This window comes from Desmodus rotundus, chromosome 2, assembly GCF_022682495.2.
Source record: "Desmodus rotundus isolate HL8 chromosome 2, HLdesRot8A.1, whole genome shotgun sequence".
NCBI lineage: Eukaryota > Metazoa > Chordata > Mammalia > Chiroptera > Phyllostomidae > Desmodus > Desmodus rotundus.
Genome location: NC_071388.1, coordinates 44040997 through 44063140, shown reverse-complemented (window position 1 = coordinate 44063140; position 22144 = coordinate 44040997). Strand labels below are relative to the sequence as shown.

The 22144-nt window shown below is 40.4% G+C and overlaps 1 protein-coding gene across 3 annotated transcripts in view; it reads right to left on the bottom strand.

The window, feature by feature from the left end:
• Positions 1-18397, bottom strand: part of SENP2 (SUMO specific peptidase 2) — a 35788-nt gene extending 17391 nt beyond the window's left edge. Inside the window, exons 1-7 of one of the 3 annotated variants that reach the window (XM_024564399.3) lie at positions 18051-18397; positions 15826-15881; positions 10465-10598; positions 9989-10055; positions 8140-8230; positions 4018-4186; positions 2219-2322 (exon numbers count right to left, since the gene is read on the bottom strand). In XM_024564399.3, the coding sequence (XP_024420167.1) occupies positions 2219-2322; positions 4018-4186; positions 8140-8230; positions 9989-10055; positions 10465-10598; positions 15826-15881; positions 18051-18151 (722 nt within the window). In that variant the 5' untranslated portion in view covers positions 18152-18397. The remainder of the gene's footprint in view (positions 1-2218; positions 2323-4017; positions 4187-8139; positions 8231-9988; positions 10056-10464; positions 10599-15825; positions 15882-18050) is intronic. The other 2 variants (XM_024564393.3, XM_024564405.4) reach the window with 2 other exon arrangements.
• Between the last annotated feature and the right edge of the window lie 3747 nt (positions 18398-22144).

Here is a 22144-nt window from a genome sequence, read left to right as displayed (position 1 = left end):
ATACTTATAAGTTCTTTGGCTTCTACATTTCCTACACTATTTTTACCCTCCCCTGTCTATTTTCCACCTATCATCTATGCTACTTATTCTCTGTACCTTTACCCCCCTCTCCCCCTCCCACTCCCTTATTGACAACCCTCATGTTCTAGTTGTTTGCCTAGTTTGCTCTCGTTTTTGTTTTATGTGTGGTCGTTAATAACTGTGAGTTTGCTGTCATTTTTACTGTTCCTATTTTTGATCTTTTTCTTAGGTAACTCCCTTTAACATTTCATATAATAAGGGCTTGGTGATGATGAGCCTCTTCAACTTGACCTTATCTGAGAAGCACTTTATCCTCCCTTCCATTCTAAATGATAGCTTTGCTGGATACAGTAATCTTGGACGTAGGTCCTTGCGTTTAATCTTGGGTAATGTAATTATGATGTGTCTTGTTGTGTTCCTCCTTGGGTCCAGCTTCTTTGGGACTCTCTGAGCTTCCTGGACTTCCCGGAAGTCTATTTCCTTTGCCAGATCGGGGAAGTTCTCCATTATTTGTTCAAATAAGTTTTCAATTTTTTGTTCTTCCTCTTCTCCTTCTGGCACCCCTATAATTCGGATGTTGGAACGTTTCAAGGTGTCCTGGAGGTTCCTAAGCCTCTCCTCATTTTTCCAAGTTCTTGTTTCTTCATTCTTTTCTGGTTGAATGTTTGTTTCTTCCTTCTGGTCCATACCATTGATTTGAGTCCCAGTTTCCTTCTCATCACTATTGGTTCCCTGTACATTTTCCTTTGTTTCTCTTAGCATAGGCTTCATTTTTTCATCTGTTTTTCGAATAGATTCAACCAAGTCTGTGAGCATATTGATAACCAGTGCTTTGAACTGTGCATCCGATAGGTTGGCTATCTCTTCGTCGCTTAGTTGTATTTTTTCTGGAGCTTTGAAGTGTTCTGTCATTTGGGCCATTTTTTTTGTTTGTTTGTCTTGGCGCCTCTGTTACTTTAAGGGGCGGAGCCTTAGGTGTTCACCGGGGCGGGGTAATGCTGGTCTCTGTGCTGTGACGCTGTACGTGGGGGCGGGGCCGAGAGGGAGCAATGGCGCCCGCTTCACTCTCCTCCGGATTTCAGTCTTTCACTCCGCTACCCACAATCAAACTGGGCCCCTCTGGTGCTGGTTCCCGAGTAAGTGGGCCTGTGCACACTCTAGGCCCCTGTGGGTCTCTCCAACAACCTCTCCTGTGAGGCTGGGAGTCTCTCCTGCCGCCCCAACCCCCAGGGGCGCTTTCAATCAGAGGTTTGAGGCTTTATTTCCCCGAGCTGGAGCCCTGGGTTGCACGGTCTGCTTCTCTGCCCGCCCTTCGTCCGGTTTATCTGTGGGCGAATGTGGTGCCGCAATGTGCTATCCGCCACTCTGCCTGCCCCACTCTCCGCCACTCTGAGTCCGGCCCTCTGGGTTTATCTGTGCAAATGTGGGGCCGCAGGGTCTGCTAGTGCTCAGACTGCCTGCGCCATTTGTCCCACACTCCGCCAGTCTCAGTCCCGCCACAGCCACGCGAGTCCTCTCCACCCCAGTGCCGTCTCCGCCCCTCCTACCAGTCTGGATGAATGATTATTTTTTGTTTCCTTGGTGTTGGTCCCCCTTGCTGTTCGATTCTCTGTCAGTTCTGGTTGTGCGAGGAGGCGCAGTGTGTCTACCTACGCCGCCATCTTGGTTCTCCACCAACAAGGAGTCTTTTAAGAAAAACTTCTTATGACCTGGACGACTTTAATCTTATCTCTAAAGTGGAAGGTTTCCAATTGTGCTTAAGATGCATCCACTAAGATGACTCAGGAACTTTGTGTACATAGGAGAAGGGGGAAGAAGGGGAGGGAAGGAGGGAGGAGCAAGCAGGAAAGGAGAAAAGGGAGAAAGAGGCAGAGAGACAGAGATTATGGGAAATATGTATATTGTGGAGGTTGAAAAAACTCTGCTTCCTGATTTCAACTAGTGATTTCACTTTTCTATATCAGAGTTTCAAGTAAGAGTACACTTGAATAAAGAATTCGAAAGCTAACAGAAAATTGTATTTGCATAACCACTATTCTATATGATCCATTAGTAGATATAATTCGTTCAGACAAATTACAGGGCTAGTTCTCTCAATGTTAATTTTTCCCCCCCCAAACCCTTCCTACCAATTTCTTCTCCAAAAACAAGAGAAAAGACGTCTGGCAAAGCACTGCTCTTGTCAGCTCATCTTTACCTGTGATGAGGTGACGCTACAGGAGGAACAGGGTTTCCATGAACACCTTCTTTAAGTCGTTCCAATAACCTTCGGTATTTCTCTCTTTCCTCTTTTAGAACACCCTAAGTAAAAGAAAGCATGTTGGATAACTTCTAGCACATTAAACATATAATTAAATCATAAGCAAAGACTTAATAGGTCATAGGTATGTTTCAATTCTCAGCAGTGCTTTTTAAATTTCTTTAAATTAATTACTAACTTTATAAATTGAAAAGAAAATTCCAAAAATCTGGCCTCTTTTGAAAAACTAAATCAACAGTCTAGAGCTGGGTAGGGCTATTCCTTCAGATGGGCCACTCACTCCAGCTGGCATCACTCATTTACATTATCTCCTAGACCTTGAATGTATCTGAGTTTCTGACAGCAGAACTAGGTTAACCATAAAACAACTCAGTGGAATGATCAACTTGCATATCCAGAACATTCATTCAGCTTCCAAAATGTAACTGGTCTCACCAAAGTCACTGATGATGTTGTATGGCCAGATGCAACAGATACTTTCTCAGCCTTTGTATTACTTGACCTCTCTCTTCAGCATCTCGCCCTGGTGACTGCTCCTTGCCTTCCTGGACAATACACTCTTCTGATTTCTTCTTACCTTCTCAGTCTCCACTACAGATTGTTTCTTCTTCTGCCTGCCCAAAATGACAATGGTCCTGCCCATGATCTCTTCTTACACTACACACTCTCCCTGAATAATATCTCAGCTCCCTTGATTTATATAATACCAATAAGCAGAAGATTCAGGAATGTTCCTCTAACCCTGCCTTCCTCTCAAGACTCCATGGGCCAGGTCACTGTGCATGTTCCACAGGCACTTTAAACAATATCCCAAACTGAAGTCACTAACTTCCCCCTAGACATCCAGGGTTCTCTCGGTCAGTGGCACACAGGGTTGAGATCTGGGCCTCGGGCTCTTCCTGCTAACTTTATATTATGCTTAAACAATGAGTATGTCCTTGCTAATGTCACCTTTTAATATTTCAAGAATATATCCTGTGTATATATACCCTTTATGTCTCGGTCTCATCTCTTATTTCTCATCTAAGAGGCACTGAAGCCTACTTTATGATACCTCTCCTTAAACCCCTTCCATTCCTCTCTGCCTACCTCTGCTTGTTCAGTACAACTGTTTACGTGTAATATCCTAGAGGACAGAACCATATTTTATTCAATTCAAACTGCTGACCACGGGCACCCAAACAAGCGTTTCTAAGATGAGCAAAACCAAGTGGCCAAGAACACCACAGGTGATGGTCCCGGGGAATGCCAGATACAGGAATAATTCTAAATGCTCCTGGACTAAGTGAAGACTTCAAGAGGAAAGTGAAGAGAAGCTCGTTGATGAAGATATGCTAAGTGCCCTGAAAAGGGAAGGAAAGAGCAGACACGTACACCATTTGACTTCTCTTAGTCAGTTATTACAGCGTACAAAAGAAACCAGTTAGAACAATTCAGGCACCCAAATAGAATCTATAGTCTTATCTCTTCCTAACATGACTCCTTTTTATTTCTTATAGTGAAAATATTCTGGAAATCGACTAAATCACATATATATAGAATATCTCTAGAAGGATACATACAAGTTTCAGAGTCAAACAGGGTGGAGGGGCCAGGTACAGAAGGGAGATTGTGAAATTTATGGTCACTGTACATCCTTTTATACCTTTTAGATTTTGTACCACGGTACATACATTACTTACCCCCCAGAAATTCATAAAATAGTTTTCAAAAGAAACTGGGCCAGAAAGGCTTACCTCCTCCACAGTACAATGGGGACGCCTCAGACCCTTGCCACCCTCTTCAGTAATCATGTCTGTTGTGACCTGCTCCTGAGGTTTCCACGCTAAGGAACTCTCTGGATTGCTTCTGCTATGGCGGCGGCCACCTGGTCTTCTATTATAGCCTTCTGAGTTCAAAGTAAAACTGGGAGACAGAAAAGAATTTTTTATTTACCACCAAACTGCTTAAATTGCTGGAATCGAAGCTTCAGACCATTCTGTGATTAGGCTTCCCAGATTAAGCTTGCTCCTGGCAAATCAGACAACTGGCATTCACCAAAGTTAGATGCCTCTCTAGAGTAGAGGGCCCCCCAGAGCTGCACTGAGGAACATCTACTTCCGGGCACCAGGGCTGCCACTTAGAAGTCTCTGCCTTCTTCCTCAGGTTCCATTTTCTACCCCCAGCTCTGGAATTAGCTCCCCTACTACACATTCCCTCCTCTAGTACTCCACTTATCCTTCATTCACTAGGAATTATTGGTGTGATTAATGTCTATATCCCACACCCAACCTTAAATTCCATGAAGACAGGAAGTATATATCCTTTTATCACTGTATCCTAGAACATGACCTAAGAGGAAATAGCACTCAATATCTGCTGAATGCCAAGTTAATGAATGTAAATTAATGAGTGCTGAGCCCCAACCTAGTCAGTATTACTGGTGAAAGAGCCTGTCTCTCCTGCCATTACCAATAATGGGACAAATTGACATCATATCTTCTGGATTGATGTTTTAAAAAGGATATGCCATGTATATAATATTTTTACAAAAGGAGTTGCATAATCTAGCCCTGGCTGGTGTGGCTCAGTGGACTGAGCAGAGCCTGTGAATTGAAAGGTTACTGGTTCGATTCCCACTCAGGGTACATGCCTGGGTTTCCAGCCAGGTCCACAGTAGGAGGCAGGTGGAGGTAACCAATTGATTGATGTTTCTCTCACACATCGATGCTTCTCTCCCTCTCTTCCTCCCTCCCTCCCCCTCTCTCTAAAAATAAATAAAAATCTTAAAAAAAGAAAAAGTTGTATAATCTAAAACAAATAATGAATAAACATCAGACAAAATTGAAGAACATTCTACAAATGTTTTATGCAGGGTGGGGGCAAAAGTAGATTTATAGTTTGAGTATGTGAAACAGAGTTTATTCTTGTATAATTATTTATTAATTTAATTACTGTATTATTTTCCATAGGGACAGCTGTACACCTACTTTTGCCCCATCCTGTACCCTTTAAAAATATCCATGCTATCAAAGATAAAGGAAGTCTGAGGAGTTGCTCCAGATTAAAGGACATTAACAAGACATGAAAATTAAATGTAATACATGATCCTGCACTGAATTGTGGACCAGCAAAAAACAGTAATTACTACTATGGATAAATTTGAATAAGATTATAAAATAGCATTATTATTAAATTTTCTGAATTTTGTAATCTATGATTATGTAAGCAAATATCCTTTCTTTTTTAAAAATTTCATTTATTTATTTTTAGAGAGAGGGGAAAGAGAAGGAGAAAAACATCAATGTGTGGTTGCCCCTCACATGCCCCTAACAGGGGACCCAGCCCACAACCCAGGAACGTGCCCCAACTGGGAATTGAACTAGTGACCCCTTGGTTCGCAAGTCAGCACCCAATCCACCGAACCACACCACCCAAGGTTAAATATCCTCATTCTTAAGAAATAAGCACAAACACACTCAAGTACTTATAATTAAAATGTCTTAAATCTAAGACTCTCAAATGGTTCAGAAAAAATATTATGTATGTATGACAGAAAATAATAAAGAAATCAGCAAAATGATAATAACAACTGGTGAATCTGGGTCAAGTGAAGACAAAATATATGAAGCAGACCCTGATACAACTGGGCAAAAAAATAAACAAGTCCACAATTACAGTAGGAAACATCAATACTCCTTGTTCATTAATCAATAAAAAAGTAGACAGAAAACCAGTAGGACCTGTAAAATATCGAAAACTTGAGCTGACATTTATAACACTCCACTCAGCAAAAGCAAAATACACATTCTTTTCAAGTGCACACCGGGCATGACCCACATAGACCATATTCTAAGCCATGAAACATATTATAATTTAAAAGAACCAAAACCATACCAAGTATACTCTCTGACCATAATGGAATTGAATTAAATAACAGAAAGATTATTTAGTTTAATTAGTTTAACTCTCTGGAAAGTCCCAAATATCTGGATATCAAACAACAGACTTCTATACTTCTGAATCACTGTTTAAAGAAGTAGTAAAACAGAAATTAGAAAATATTTTTAAATTGCATAAAAATTAAAACCAATTATTTCAAATTGTGTGGGATGCAGCTAAAGCAATGCTTATAGAAAACAATTATCGCATTAAATGCTTAGAGAAGTTCACCTCCAAATATTTAAATATGTATCTCCCCAAAACAAGGACTTCTTTTATATAACCACAATATAATCATCAAATCCAGGCACGTTAGCAATCATGCAACATGTGACATGTAGGACATATTTAAATTTCCCTGAAGACATTAAAAATATCCTCCACCGCGCAATTTTCCCTATTCTGAATGCAGTGCAGGAGCCCATGTTGCATTTGGTTGCCAGGTATCTTTAGTCTCCTTTGAACTGAAACTGGTTTTCAGCCTTTCCTCATCATTATAATGAGGAATACAGGCCTTAATCAGCTTTCTCATTCTTAGATTCCTATTACTGACTTTGCAGGAATATGAATTAACTGATGATGTCCTTCTCAGTGCAATACATCTGGAGGCCATGATGTCCGTTTGTCTCGTTGTGGGTTGCCTTCAACATTGTTCCTTTGGTTAAGGTGGTATCAAGCAAGTTTCTTTAAAGTTACTATCTTTCCCTTTGTAATTAACAAGTAATTTGTGAGACATTTTGGGTTTATGTAAATACCGCATACTTCATCAAACTTTTACTTACTAACTTGAGCTCAATTAATTCCTGTATTTGTCATTTACTACTATGATAATTACAAAATGGTAACTAGTTCTAATTCTATCACCCCCCTCTACACTTACTAGTGGCACCCTACCATAAAGATCTTTCCCTCCCATGGTACACACTTATTAGCACCTGTATTCCTGTCTTTATTCATTTTAATGCTTAAATTGTCCCCAATTTGGCCAGTGGAAGCCCCTTCAAGTTTCCTCCTGTGTCGTGTTGACATGACCCCAGGTTCTGAGCACTCCTTTAATTTGTGGCACAGGATGTTCCAAATGCATTTTGCATTTTCTTTTCTAGTTGTAAAATCAACCATTTATCCAACTCCAGAGAGCTCCAGAGAGTTGTCAGTAAGTGTCCCATCCTCAAATATGAGTGGACGGCCAAGGATTACCAGGTATTTGAATAAAGACTCTAATATGAAAGTTAAGACCAAAAATAAACCAAAGTGGGGAGGGAATTCAGAGGAAGCAGACAAAGTAGAGAAGAAATTTTAAAATAATTAACAGCTTCAGACAAATAATAAAACATAGTGCATCCCTACAGTAAGAACAAGATGCCCGGAGAAAGAAAAACCATGGGGAGTAGGGGGTAGGAGGATGCTTACAACTTATAAACTATGAAGCACCTCCCTGACAAAAAAAAAAAAAATCAGTAAAAGATTTTTTTTTAAGGGCAAGGACAACAACAAAAAGAGAATATGCTTAAACATTATATCAATCCAAAAGGTCTAATATGCAAGCAGCAGAAATTCTATAAAGTGAAAACACAAGGAGGAGAAGAAAATTACTAATAAAAGAACAGTTCAGTGTATGAAAATTCATCAGGCTGGACTAGACACATGATTTCTGCACATTTCTGCATGCATACTATACTTTTTAAAAACTTCAGAAGTTAATGACAATTGTTTTTCAAAAGGTTTTCAAAATCAGATGCTATGGGCATATAAAATGGCAGAAAAGTAACAAGTTCAAGTTTCTCACTAGCTATATGATATTCGGTAAGCCACTAACCTCAGAGTACTTACTTAATGAGATTACATAATAGAGTAAGAGTAAGAATGCCTTGCTAGCGGGAGTGAGCCCCTAATAAGTGCCAAGTTCCCATTTAAAGAAGGCAGAGTGTAACACTTACCCAAAGGAAGGCAGGACTCTGCGAGGCTGATCGCGAGTTACTGTCACTCTGATCTTTGGATAGTCACTTATTCCATTGGGAGATTTATTACCTATTTTGAAAATTCATTTGTAATTGTAAAAAAGTAAATAAAACAAAACACTTATGAACAGCCTGCATTAGAAAAAAAACTGTGTGATCAGTCTACATTGTAGAACTCCATGTCGTATTTTTTCAGATTATATTACTATACAGCCCAGAGGTCCAGCGCAAACTTCGTAAAGTCAAAGGAAAAGCAATAGTGCTTAGTTTGTCTTTGATCTCAGATAAACAGTAACAATCACACGCAAACTTCTCTAAGTTTTGCTTGCTGGGACCGATAAGAGGCATGAAGAACTCAATGATTACAACACCCCCCCATAATCTAATCAAATTGAGTAAATTTGTCTAATTATTTCTTCTTCCCAAGAAAACAAGTATTTTTAAGTGAAAACCTGCCATATGTTACTACATTTCGCCGGAAGCTTCTAATACTTGTCAGATGGCTACCATACTTCAAAAAATGGTAACCAAATTTTCATCGGCCACATTTTCTGCTGGAGCCATTTACAGGGGCTTGGAGTTCCTGGGGACTCCAAAATGCAACAGAAAAACACTGAAAGTTTTTTCATAAGTCAATAGCAGCAAAACCTAAACTAACCTGAATTCATTTGTTTGCAAAACCTGAGTAGAGCCAATGTTTAATCCCAATGGGTATTTTTAAATAATATTCAATAAACACAATATATCTAAAATAGGATAAATTCAAAACCCCAAACACATTTCTAAGGGTTTCGTATTAGAGACTGTGGACTTCTTTCTGTAAGAAACCTGCCCTAGCAGTAATGCGCTTCTCTGACTAGGCTGTACAAACTTAGAGGAACACAGTGCCGGCACCTCCAGGCACAAGAGAAATCCACCATCCCTTCCCTATGGTAAATAACTTTAAACATTTATATATTCAAACAATGTGAATAGATTATGAAATTTAATTTGTATTAACTTTTAAAATAAGATTAAAGGCTTCAAAGAAGTATCATCTTTGTCCCAGGTCCCTTCGGAACTAGATTCTCGGACTCAGAGGTGCACAGTTACTCTCCTTCTCTCTTCTCTGCCACCAGCGGTACTTTACTTTAAAAAGTTTGTTTGAGAAGCACTGCTTGAAGGTTTTTATCACTTCCTTAGCTTCCTCCACTTCCGACTTCTGAACCCGCAACTTCCCTAAAAGCCCTTTTCCCCCTTCCTCTCAAACTTTACAAACCCACCTGCCTGGCAGAGATCACACCATTTTCAGGACTCTGACTTCTTCCTATTCCCCCACCACAGCATTGTGTGCGGTGTATTCAACAATGACATTGACATTCCGGGGCACGGGTGACACAGAGGTTCCTAATCCATAGAACTGTGAGAACTGGGAACCTCAGGTTTCTCCTCAATCACATGATGTCCCTCAGGCAGAGTTTTACTATTTTTATTATTGCTATTTGTCTTGTTATTAAAGGTTTTATTATTTTATTATTCCTGATAACCTAGCACAGTGCCTGACACTGAGTAAACTCTCAGGAAATGTTTATGTTTTTTGTTTTGTTTTGTTTTGTTTTAGAATGAATGAAACTTGATCTAAGTCACATTAAGGACACTGATAATACAAATAGAAAACACAGTAAATTCAAAGACAATTCCAAAGGAAAGCTGTTTGTTTTTAGAATGATGGACAAAATGTCTGTGTTCTCATCCCAACCCAAATCAGTGTTCTCCTTTCATTTTCTCAAAACCCAGAAAAAAGGGGCAGGAGGAGATGGGGAAACAGCAGTACTGTTGACCGCCTCACCCAGTTTCAGCATGTTGTTCCAGGATCCGGACCCTGTCAGTTCACAAGATGAAGAGTTCGAAAATACCTTAAAATCAAACAGAATGATCTCTGTAGTACATAATTTTAAAATTTAAGTTTCTAATAGAAAACAAACCATTCTATTGATTATTTAGCTAGCTCACAGAAGAAATATCATCAATAAGACCAGACGTTTAATTTGCAAAGACTCACAAATGATGTATAAAAATAACAATTCCAGGGTCTTCGAACATACTTATTATTTAGTAATTAGGCTCTTTATACGTATTTTTTAAGTATGTAATTTCTTAACTTCTAATATTTTTCCCTTTATATCAAGACCAATAAAGACATGAACATTTCTGGAAACAAGTCATTCTACACATTAATTGCTAAAATGAGAGCATTTCCCAAATTTAATTTCAATGATTAAGTACAAAACTCAGTAACCCCAGCAAAGCCCTAGCCCCACTGACCTCTCCTGAAGGGGCTGCATTCCGTGTTCCGTTCCAAGCAGAAGTTACCATGGGCTTTGTGGTCAGCTGGAGTGGGAATCCAAGTAAGCTGGCAGCATTATAGAGACTGTTTTTCACTTGGTGAATAAAGCAATCTGGAAAGTGTAATATAGATAATGTACAGATTAATATAAGTACAAAGTATTAAACTTCTGGCAAAACAGTAAGACTGTATCTTTAAAAAGGTCTTTCAATTTTTATTAGGAGTCCTATTTTCAATCATTGAAATAAAAAGGTATCTGTAAAAAAGTTTTTCTCTTGCCTGAATAACTGGAATTCCAGCACTGTGATTTTTTAAAGGATTTTATTTATTTATTTTAAGAGAGAGGAAGGGAAGGAGAAAGACAGGGAGGGAAATATCAATGTGTGGTTGCCTCTCAAGCCCCCCCCCACTGGGGACCCAACCTGCAACCCAGGCATGTGCCCTGACTGGGAATCAAATCAGTGACCCTCTGGTTCACAGGCCAGCACTCAATCCACTGAGCCAGGGCCCGGCACTGTGATTTTTGGGGTTTTTTTTAGTAAAATATCTGTGAAGCTACAAAAACATGAAACCATCAGTTTAACAAATCACACACTGATTCACACACAGAAAAGTCCTGAAACAAAAACTTTCAAGCAGTGAGTTCTCCTGGATATACAAAAAGAAATCTATATCCAAGAGACAGGGGCATAACTTAATAATGTGAAGCTTATAGTCACTATGTATGGCAGACTCCTGCAGGAAATACCATTTTGCTCACTGGTCTCTCCTTACTTCCTGGGCAAGTAACAATATAGTTGTCCTAAACAACTACTTACTAAGTGCCTACTGCATCTTGGCTACACCCAGGGTAAACATTAGTTAAGTATATCAAGATATGCAATTCTTAAACATCAATGATAAAACAAAGCTATCTCTCTACTGCAGATGTGTTGGAAGATCTCAGACTCACCCCTCCCTGCCAATCAAACACAAAGTTTACAAAATAAGTAAATAGCCCTGGATGCTGTGGCTCAGTGGATTGAGCATTGGCCCACAAACCAAAAGGCTGCCAGTTCAATTTCCAGCCAGGGACATGCCTGAGTTGTGGGCCAGGTTCCCAGTTGGGGGCGTGTGAGAGGCAACCGATGGATGTATCCCTCACACATCGACGTTTCTCTCTCTTTTTCCCTCCCTTACCCTCTCTCTAAAGTAAATAAAATCTTAAAAAAAAAATAAGGAAATAAACATGGGGGAGGGGTCCAACTTCCTCCTTTTCTCACTGTCCCTTTCTTAACTTCCTCCATTGATCATTTATTTTCTACAATTTCCTTTCTATGTCCTACTTAAGGGCATTCTAAAGCACCAGTTGAAAAGATCATCACTTCAGCCACATTCTGCTTTAGAGAAAAATAGTCTGAAGTTAAAATGATGGCTTTTAAGCAACAAGCACTCCAGAACATATAACACAAAATACTTTACAGAAAGGGAAATAACTTAAACAGCAGGGAAGACGTGATAGCTGGGTAAAGCAGAATCCAATTTGAAGTAATCTGTAACTAGAGAATAGTTGAAAGGATGACAGTTTACAAATAACCTGTTTCTTATTTTAGGAATTAGAAAGAGTTCCAGGTTATCCCTCTAACAATGTTGAATTTCACAGGGGAGAAAGAGAGCTTTCAAGACTGATGCTTAACCCACAGACAGTCATCCAAACCCAGAGGAAAAGAGGCACTCCTCTTAACAACGTAGTTCAATAGTGGACACTACAAAGTAATGTATTATTTATTTTCCTATAAATTTTGTCAAAATCTGAGTATGCCCAAGATTATGTCAAAAGTTCTCATTGAATGGGAAAAAAGGCAGGGGGCAGGGGGGTTACCTCATCTGTAAAGTGGGGATAAGACCACTTATTTTCCTGAGACTAAACTAAGTGGATCTCGTAAAACCCCTTTCTTCTACAAATCACGAGCCTGAAATTCTAAGGCCCTCCTTTTCTTTTACCCTTCCTGAAAAGCAACCAGGAGTTGTACTGCTTGTCATAGGAGCCAGCAGCCAAATGTAAGCTACCTAAATTTCAAGTTAACTAAAATTAAATTCAGTTCCTTAGTCACACTAACCCACTTCAAGTGCTTAGAAGCCATCACGGCACACAGCTCTGTTGGAGAGCACTGCTATACACCTTTACAAATCCTGCCAGTAAGAATTACCTCTGCTACTCACTGCTTCCCCCTGGGCTTAGGTTCCCCTCTAGTTTTCTACTCAGGGAAATCACGGAGGACGAGACCCTTAACACAGACGTCTATAAAGTGGATGATTGCCAAAATTGTTTCAGAAGACTCTAATTTCACTGTCAACGTTATTCTTTTTTTAACACATACTGTTATTTATTTATACTTTTCTGTAAAATTGACTTTTTTTGGCTAAACAGATGTATTTGAAAGGTAACTTTTTTAAAGTTTCAATTACAGTTTACATTCGGTATCATTCTGGATTAGTTTCACATGTACAGCATAGTGGTTATAAAAGTGTGCAGTTTACAGAGTTAATAACTGGCCCCACACAGTTATTAAGATACATACTCCTTATGCTATAATTTAATTTATATCTCTGTGACTATTCTGTAAGTACCAATTTGTACTTGCTTAGAGAGGGGAAGGGAAGGACAGAGGTAGGGAGAGAAACATCACTCAGTTGCCTCTGGCATGCACCCATCTGGGGACCAAACCTGCAACCCAGTCTTGTGCCCTCGGCCTACAGGACACTGATCCAACCAACTGAGCCACACTGGCCAGGGTCAATTTGTTCTCAATCCCTTTGCCTTTTTCACCCAGTCCCCTAATCTCCCTCCCCTCTGGCAACAGTCTCTTCTCTGTATCTATGAGCCTGTTTCTACTTTGTTTATTTTGTTCTTTAGAGTCCATGTAAGTGAAACCATACAGTATTTGTCTTTCTCTGTCTGACTTATTTCACTTAGTGTAACACCCTCTAGGTCCATCCATGCTGTCACAAATGATAAGATTTCATTCTTTTTTATGGCCAAGTAGTATTCCATTGTATAAATGTACCAAACCGTTTTTTATCCACTTGTTTACTGATGGACACTTGGGCTACTTCTGTATCTTGGCTACTATAAATAATGCTGCAATGAACAAGGGAGTGTGTATATTCTTTTGAGTTAGTACTTTGGGTTTCTTTGGATATTGAAAGATAATTTTATATTACTACTGTGAACGTAAAACAACATTATTTGCCTGGAAAACACTGCCCTAGCCCATGTGGCTCAGTTGGTTGGAGCGTCATCCCATAAACCAAAAGGTTGTGGGTTTGATTCCAGGTCAGGGCACATACCTAGGTTGCAGTTCAGTCCCCTGGTCAGGACACAAGCAAGAGGCAACCGACCAAAGTTTCTCTCTCACATCAATGTTCCTCTCCCTCTGTCTCCCTCTTTCACCCTCTCTCTCTAAAAGCAATGAAAAAAATGTGCCCTGGCTGATGTGGCTCAGTGGACTGAGCGGCAGCCTGCAAACCAGGGGGTCACGGGTTCAATTCCTGGTAGGGGCACATGCCTGGGTTGCAGGCCAGGTCCCCAGTGGGGGTGGGGTGGGGCGCAGGGGCAGAGACACATGAGGCAACCACACATTGATGTTTTTCTCCCTCTCTTTCTCCCTCCCTTCCCCTCTCTGAAAATAAAATATTTTTAAAAACTAAAAATAAAAGCAATGAAAAAATGTTCTCAGGTGAAGAATAAAAAAAGAAGAAATGAAAACACAACAGATTACGTTCTAGTTGACCCCTGAATAACAAAGGTTTGAACTGCGTAGGTCCACTTACACTCAGATTTTTTCAATACTGTAAATGTATTTTCCTCATGATTTTCTTTTCTTTAGCTTACCTTATTGTAAGAATACAGCATGTAATATATATTATAAAATAAATGTTAATCGACTATTTATCAGTAAGACTTCCAATCAACGTAAGTGGTTAAATTATTTTGGGGAAGTCCAGAGTTATATGTGGATTTGACTTTCTGGGGCAGTCAATTCCTCTAACCCCATGCTGTTCAAAGGTGAACTGTGTTAGACAAGTATGGAAGTCCAACTAAGCATTCAATCAAGATTTTCTCCTTAAAATAATCAGAAATTTAAAACAACTGAAAAGATTACAACTTTTTTAGTACATAATTCAAATGTTACTTAACATTATGAACACTGTACCTCCTACATCATTTCCTAACTGGTATTTATCCTGTGCTTCGGGAGGTATCATCCTAATGAATTTGGATATTCCTGGCATTCAAAGTGTTCCACAATTTGACCTTTCTCTTGCTAACTTTTCCCCCTAAGTTCTCTTCACTAGTGCCTGAACAGCACAACTTTCTAATCCTTTCCCCTCTCCCTGGAAAGCTTTTCCTTCCTATTGCTCTCTGCTGACATCCTATTCATCCTTCAAGATCCATCTCACCACATTCTAGCTCCTTCATCGAATATCCACTGAAACTATTAACTAGCTGAAAATTGGACAGTATTTTGTTACTACCTTTCTTATCTCATTATCACAGCCTCATTGGCATTGGTATTATTTATGTGCTTATTTTATATTCCCCACTATACAATCCTATACCCTTATAACTGTAAGGTTTTTAAAATAGAGATCCTGTCTTCTCATTTGTGTATTTCCTGTAGAACCAAAGTCAGCACTTAGCAGGAAGACATGCTCAGTAAGTACTCATCAGATTTAAATGAAATCTTAACACAGACTTGTCGACTCTTCACTACCACATCTGGAGGTACATCCAAATTCACATGCATTTTTGAAAAGAGGAAAATATTATTATAGTATCCCACTGTGCCTTTCCCCTTTACTATAATTTTATTCTCTTCTATCAAATGATGTCTAGCTCTTCAGATTATAAGGAAGAAGGAAGTAAACAATTTGGGGCAACACATTAATTAGATTGGTTCACTCAGCTATCCGAACCAGATGACAGTTTGAAGTAGTTTTTATAATGATTTCTCCTCAAATTTAAAAAGAAACTTTTCTTTATAGGAAGATTTAGAATTTTAGAATGTACATTTTTTAAAAAAGCTTTAAGAAAATGTATATTCAACCTATAAGGCTTATCTATCTAGAAAGACACTTAATCCCCTGGTAAAAGTGGTTACATCCAGAAAAGATAACTGAGTAGAAAAAGAACAGAAAGAGACTTTTCACTTCATATACTTTTTACCTTTTGAACTCTATTACATGCATATAGTTCTCTTATTAAAATACTAAGTTTTATGTGGGGACGAGGTGGCAAGTGGTTAAGGTAATGGACTGCTGCTAAAACACTAATTTTTAAAATTAATATTCAATACCTAATCTTGGTCTTTTGGCTGGTATTTCATCAGTGTCCACTGTAGATAACGAAGTGCTAAAAAAAGAGAAGAGATAAAAAAATGTATATATAGATATATATATACGCACGCATATACATGCCCATTTCTGTAAGCAAGCTTAGTGTTTATATGACACACCTCCACCTCCTTCTACCTACTTGGCCATAAAATGAGATCAAACTGAGGTTTTAGAAGAGAATGCTACTCCATAGTAGGACTTAACCCTATCGTTTCAACTATTTGAGAAAGCCCAAAACTCCCTACTATACAGTCATCTGTAATCTGGCTAAAGTACCAACTTGAAACTGGCCAGAAATCACTTCACTTAGTAAGTGAACAGAGGTAAGGGCACAGGTTCTTCTCTAAGGCAATGACTTAAAAACAACAAATAATTTCCCTTTGAAAGGTGACACCCCCGAACCCTGGTGGAGTAGCCCAGTTGGTTAGAGCATCATCCTGATGTACCAAGGTTGTGGGTTCAATCCCCAATCAGTGCACATATCAACCAATGAATGCGTAAGTAAGTGGAACAATAAATTGATGCCTCTCTCTCTCTCTAAAAATCAATAAATTAAAAAAAAGTTTTTTAAAAAGATGACACCTTGAAAATAGTGCTTAGCCAGAAAAGCTGTTATATATTTAACTGCATTTTTTGGAAATAGTGGTAACGAAGAATTTGAAAATTCAGAAAAGTTATTGGACCTATACCTCAACAATGTCAAAGGTTCATGGTACACTAATAATCACCTTTTTTATTTTTATTTTTTTACTGATGCTATTACAGATGTCCTCGTTTGCCCATCTCCTCCCATGATCACCTTTCTAAAGATGATTGTGATTGATCTTATTTACAAAAAATGAACAGAATAAATCCCAGGAATATACCACTCAGGTCATTATTTTAAACATCCCAACAAGACCTCCTGGCTTCATTTTGACTGAAAAATGGCTTACCTTGAGAAGAGTTGTTTTTGATTAAGGATGTGTGGTAAGAACAGGGTTTTTATCTCCAAACTAAAGTTTCCCTGGCTAGCAGGGAATTCAAAGCAAAAAGAGAGAGGACAGGGGAGAGCAAACTCACATTCCTTTATTTAACAAATATGTATCAAGTATGTATCATGCACCAACCTCTGCACAAGGCCCTCTAAATACTACCCGCATATATAGTAACCATTATTCTATTACAAGATGTCCTCAAATGATCATGGTATCAACCTTACAGAGAGGTAGAAAGGAAGACTAAATTGAAACCTTGCTCTCTCTGGAACACATCAACAGTCTATTTCTTTTTTTTATCCTCACTGGAGGATATATTGATTTTAGAGGGAGAGGAAGAAAGAGAAGGAGGGAGAGAGAAAGAGACCCCACTGGGAATGGAACCCACCACCTTTTTTCTATTTTAAAAAAAAAGAAAGTAAATTTGATCTAAAAGCTTGGGGGACGTATACGGAATTGGTATGGTATTTTATTCTCTCAATTCTTAAGGAAGGGGGCTCACACTATAAATAATGGGACAAACCAAGGAATAAATGCTAAGAACGAACAGCTTTTGGTTTCCCCAAAATTTTAACTTCAAATATAGAATAGTGATCTTTTTAAAGGAATGAAGTACCTTTTTTTCCCCCTCATACACTAATTCTAAAGCAAAGAACCACTCTCCCTACCTCTCTCCCCAAATACACACACAACACTGTTGGACAGCTGTTTCAGAACAAGACAGCTACTGTCTCGGTGCTAAGAGAACGGTATTTGCAGCCAAAACGGCTTTGGACAAGCTAGCAATCTAATTTCCCTTAACTGCAGTTATTGCCCAGATGACATTTGGGAGTGTGCTTTGTAAGCAGTGAGCCAAAACAAATTTTTAGTTCTCAACCTAAGAGCAGCAAAGTATGATAAAGCCCCATTTATTGACAGGAAGCAGCATGGGCTCCGAGAAAATAAAAAAATCCTAATCATTATCTGCCACTCCAAAGACAACTAGCTCCTTCCATCATCAGGGGCAGCATCCGCACAGGATGAAGGAAGCTACTACGTCACCAGGACACCCGCGACCAGCACCTCTACCACCCCGGCCCAGCTACGCATTTGGGCTGGGTTTAGGCTGAGCCGGGCCTGCCTGGCTGGATCAGCGCTATCGGCGGAGCCTGGGGTGGGGGAGGGGGACGGGGACAAACAGGCCCACACTCAGCCCTCTCCCCGCTCACCTGTTCGAGCGCCGCCTCTTCAGGAGGGCCCGGGCAGCGGGCACCGGCCGATCACAGAAGCGAAAAATGGTGCCGAGAATCCTAACCAGCCATTTGTACATACCAAGCCCAAGCAGCAGCGGCGGCCGACACACCCCGAGACACAAACCCCAGAGCTGTCGCCGCCGCTGCCGCTGCCGCCGCCTTCGCCGTCTCAGCCAACACAGCCAAGGTTCAGTCGCCGATTTGTGACGCGATCTGAAGGCCCACAGATATAACGTCCCCAGGGCTACGGGAGGACCCCGCCTGCCACCATCTTGACGTCACCGCCTCCCGCCCCACCGGAAGACATCTTCCTCCTCAATCTACGCACGCGCAACCTACGACTCACCTCCTGCAGGATGTCCCCAGCCCAATCATTGAAGAGACGGAAAGTGATGTGGGCGGGGTTTTCCCTTTGGCGGAGCCAATCCTGAGACGGCTCCCGGGACAAGGCCCACCATCTGCAGGTGAGGCTTCTACATTAGGGAGGGAGCGCTCCGAGGGCCTGAAATATAGTAGGTACCGAGTAAATGTTTGAATACGCAAAATAAAGGTAGGTCAGGATAATTGACAAATGTTTCCCGTGCTAGGAGTTCTCTATTTTGATTATACCTTGTACTTGAGGTGAACTGTAACCTTCATTTCTCTCAGCAACTGCAGGCAATGGAGAGTCTTGTGCCCATTTTTAATTAATAAGGAAATCGAGGCATAGAGCGGTTAAGTAATTTGCCTAAAGTCACAAAGCTACTAGCTAGTGGCTTAGCTGGAATTTGAACCGGGGTCTGAGAACCAGCGCCAATCACCCGCCCTAGAGGTCTACTGGTAGAGACAAGATTACAAATTACAAGACAATTGGCTGCTGTGATAAAGGTGTATAAAAAGTGCAGTAGGCGCCAGAGAAAGGAAAACCACACGCAGGGGAAAAGGGAAGGGCCAAACTCCAGGAAGGCTTCACAGAAGCTTAAGAATTAAAAGGTACCCGTGGCCTACAGGTAGCTACTAGTCCCCTCCCCTGGGCTGGCAGGGAGTGCTGTTAATTACTCTCTAGTATCTAGAAGTCACATTTCTGGTTAATTATCAACAACAGTAAAAGTACCACCCTACTCAGTGATTTAAAAAAATCTAATCCCCACCCCCAGTGCTGGGAATCTTCACAGATTTTCATACCAAAGTCCCTCCCAGATTGTGCTTGATCCTTACCTGTGATTCAGTTAAAGGCCAGACTTCGAGACTTGCTTTAACTTCAACACAGGCACTCCCCATTAATGCCTCGCCCTTTGTTCAATAATCAGTGTTCTGGAATTCTGCTGTAAGCCACCCCCCCTAGAGCCCTAGCTACCCACCTGTGGCTACTACCACTCTGTCTTGGGGGCAGGAGGCAGTTCCTACAGGATGGAAGCAAATCCTAAATGTGGACATAGGCCCACTCCCTTAATTCCCCAAAACACAGCTAACATCAAGATGTTGCTGAAAGTTTGAGATTATTATAATAGGATTACAAAGTCTAGAAGATTTACAAGTGGCTATCGCAAGTACAGACCTATAGCCCATTGGCTCCCAAGAGGACTCTCCTTCCCAAAGTCATCTCTCCACTCTTCTCAGCATCTTTTACAAACCACTAATATAAAAGAATGTCCCCTCCACATCCATCCCAACCCATTTCAGGCAGGGCCACCAGTTAACTTAAGACTAACGTTGGTATTATTACGCAGAGCAGTTTAGCTAGTTTAGCTGTGTGCCAAATGTCCATTCCATTTTAAGAGTTGGTCTTTGCTTTTGCTGAACTAAGACCACCACTCAAGCATTGGGAAGAGATTCCCCAAAACAAAACAGCAGTTTTCATTCAAAAAATAAATCAGAAAACTACAAGCTGCTTTAGAATAGCAGATTCTCCCACATTCTGACCACGAAGATTTTAAAAATACGAGCATCAAGTCTCAGAGCACTCTTGTACAACACAACACATTTTTTCTTCTTTTTCTGCCTCATCAGTAGCACCTGCACATGCCCAATACTGAAATGTGGGTCACCCACCATGAAAGGTGGAAACCTCAGTCTAAATCCCTGTGGCTAATCAGCAAACAGTTCCTAAGTGTGCCAGCCCCTACCTCAGAAAACGTTCACCCGCTCTGTGTCCTCTTAATGTCTCTAGTTGACCTTAGAAACAGAAAAGAAGGGGACTCAGCCTTACCATTGCTGCTGCCTGGGACTTGTCTGTTGGTTGATGCCTTTGCTGTCCTGTCGTCCATAATAGGGACATAAGCCACTGTCCATCCATTGGTCAAGGAATGAGATTATCCTTAACCCCAAACCCACCACTGCCACCACCATTCCTGGACCCAGAAACTCTTTAGCTGGGGGCCATAGAAGAATCCCAAAGCCATGTGAAATAACAAGAACAATGAGATTTCTGCCCTTGGTTTGGATAATTTGCACTCTTGTACTGCCAGAAGGACATAAGCTCATTACTTAAGTTTCCGTTGGGTATCCTAAAAGGTTAACCCAGTTTTCGAAAAAGATGTTTGTCTTGCTCTGGCTGAGATCTTCAGCTTCAAGCCTTTGCAAACCCCAGCCCCCTCCGTCTTCCTCAAACCCTCCCCCTCCTCTGCAGAACAATGTAGACCCAGCCCTCCAATCCAGTCTTTAGTCTTGCAAATTTTCCCTTTGTCATTATTATCAGGGTATTAAAAGATTTCCTCTCAACTTTGTTTTTGCTGACCCCTGTTAGAATGGAGTTGTGGGCCATTTGATAGAGTGGGGAAGGAGGCCCCAGATGAGATGTTGGTTTCATCCTAATGTCTCTAAAATCTAACATAGTTCACTAACCTTAAGATTCATTTCCTTCTGGAAACCAACTTCTCTGCCACTCAAGAAAAACATGTCCTTATAACACCACTTTGATCTTATTCAATCTGTCGTAATAATAACCTTGGCCTTACTATGCAAAAGCAAGTGCAGTTCTTTCTTGTCCTAGATTATATTATCAAATTTGCTCACGTTGACTACAAATGACTTGGCCTGCCTCATGTGGAGAAATAATAGCTAGCATCAGGCCCTACCTAAGCTTATTCAAACCTGCTTCTCAAATCTATGGGCTGATTAAATGTGTTTATATATGTGAAGGCCCAGCATAGCTAAGTGCTTAATGTTTTTCTTACCCCACCTCCCTTCTAATAAATCATTTAACTTGCCAATTCTGCATCCTACATTTTCCTCAGACCAGTCCTTTCCCCTCTGCAAACCCAAAGAGCTGCATTCATTCAGGGCCTGATCATTTCTCACACCATCGCAATAGCCATCTCCTTTTCTACCCTGCCCTCTTCTATGCTATTTTCAAGATGATTGTTCTTTGTTTCCTGGGGTGTTTTTTTTGTTTTTGTTTTTGCTGTTTTGTTGCCTTTTGTTGTTAAGGAAGGCAAATTTATATTGTTCTTATTTAGTAAGGACAGTAAATTATTTCTGTTATCACTGAATCACTAAAATTGGCTGGGTTGATTTACACCAAATTCCAGAGATTTGTTTGGGGTAGTGAAACTTAGGGTCCTTATAACTTTGATTAAGTTTAGGTTTAAATTTTAGCTCTAGAAATCATATCCTGTCTCTTTCTATATCCCTCAAAGACTGAGCCTTTCCCCTCGATAATCAGAAACCCCCGGGGCAGCAGAACACAGTAGTTGAGACCTCACTGTTGGTTACAAGGTCTGGGCATCTGGCAGGCTGAAGAAAACATCTCGACCTAAGTTATTTCAGTTCCCTCTGGCTACTTTCTCCTGAGGCCAGACCGAAGGATGCCTGAAAAGACCTCAGAGCTGTCTTCAAGACCTGAAGACATGATTTATTACCCTTACTTCACCTCTGACCAATCAGTTCCCAGCAGTACCGCAAACCCCAATAACCCACGGTATTTCATGATTTTGCCCTGTATAATCTGTAACCTACACACTACTGGGGAGTTGGGTCTTTAGCACATTAGGTTCCCATCTCCGAAATGGCCAATTTGAATATAAAACTTTTTTTTCTATACTGCAAACTCCTTGTGCATTCTTTTGGGCCACTGCGTGCAGACAGGCAGG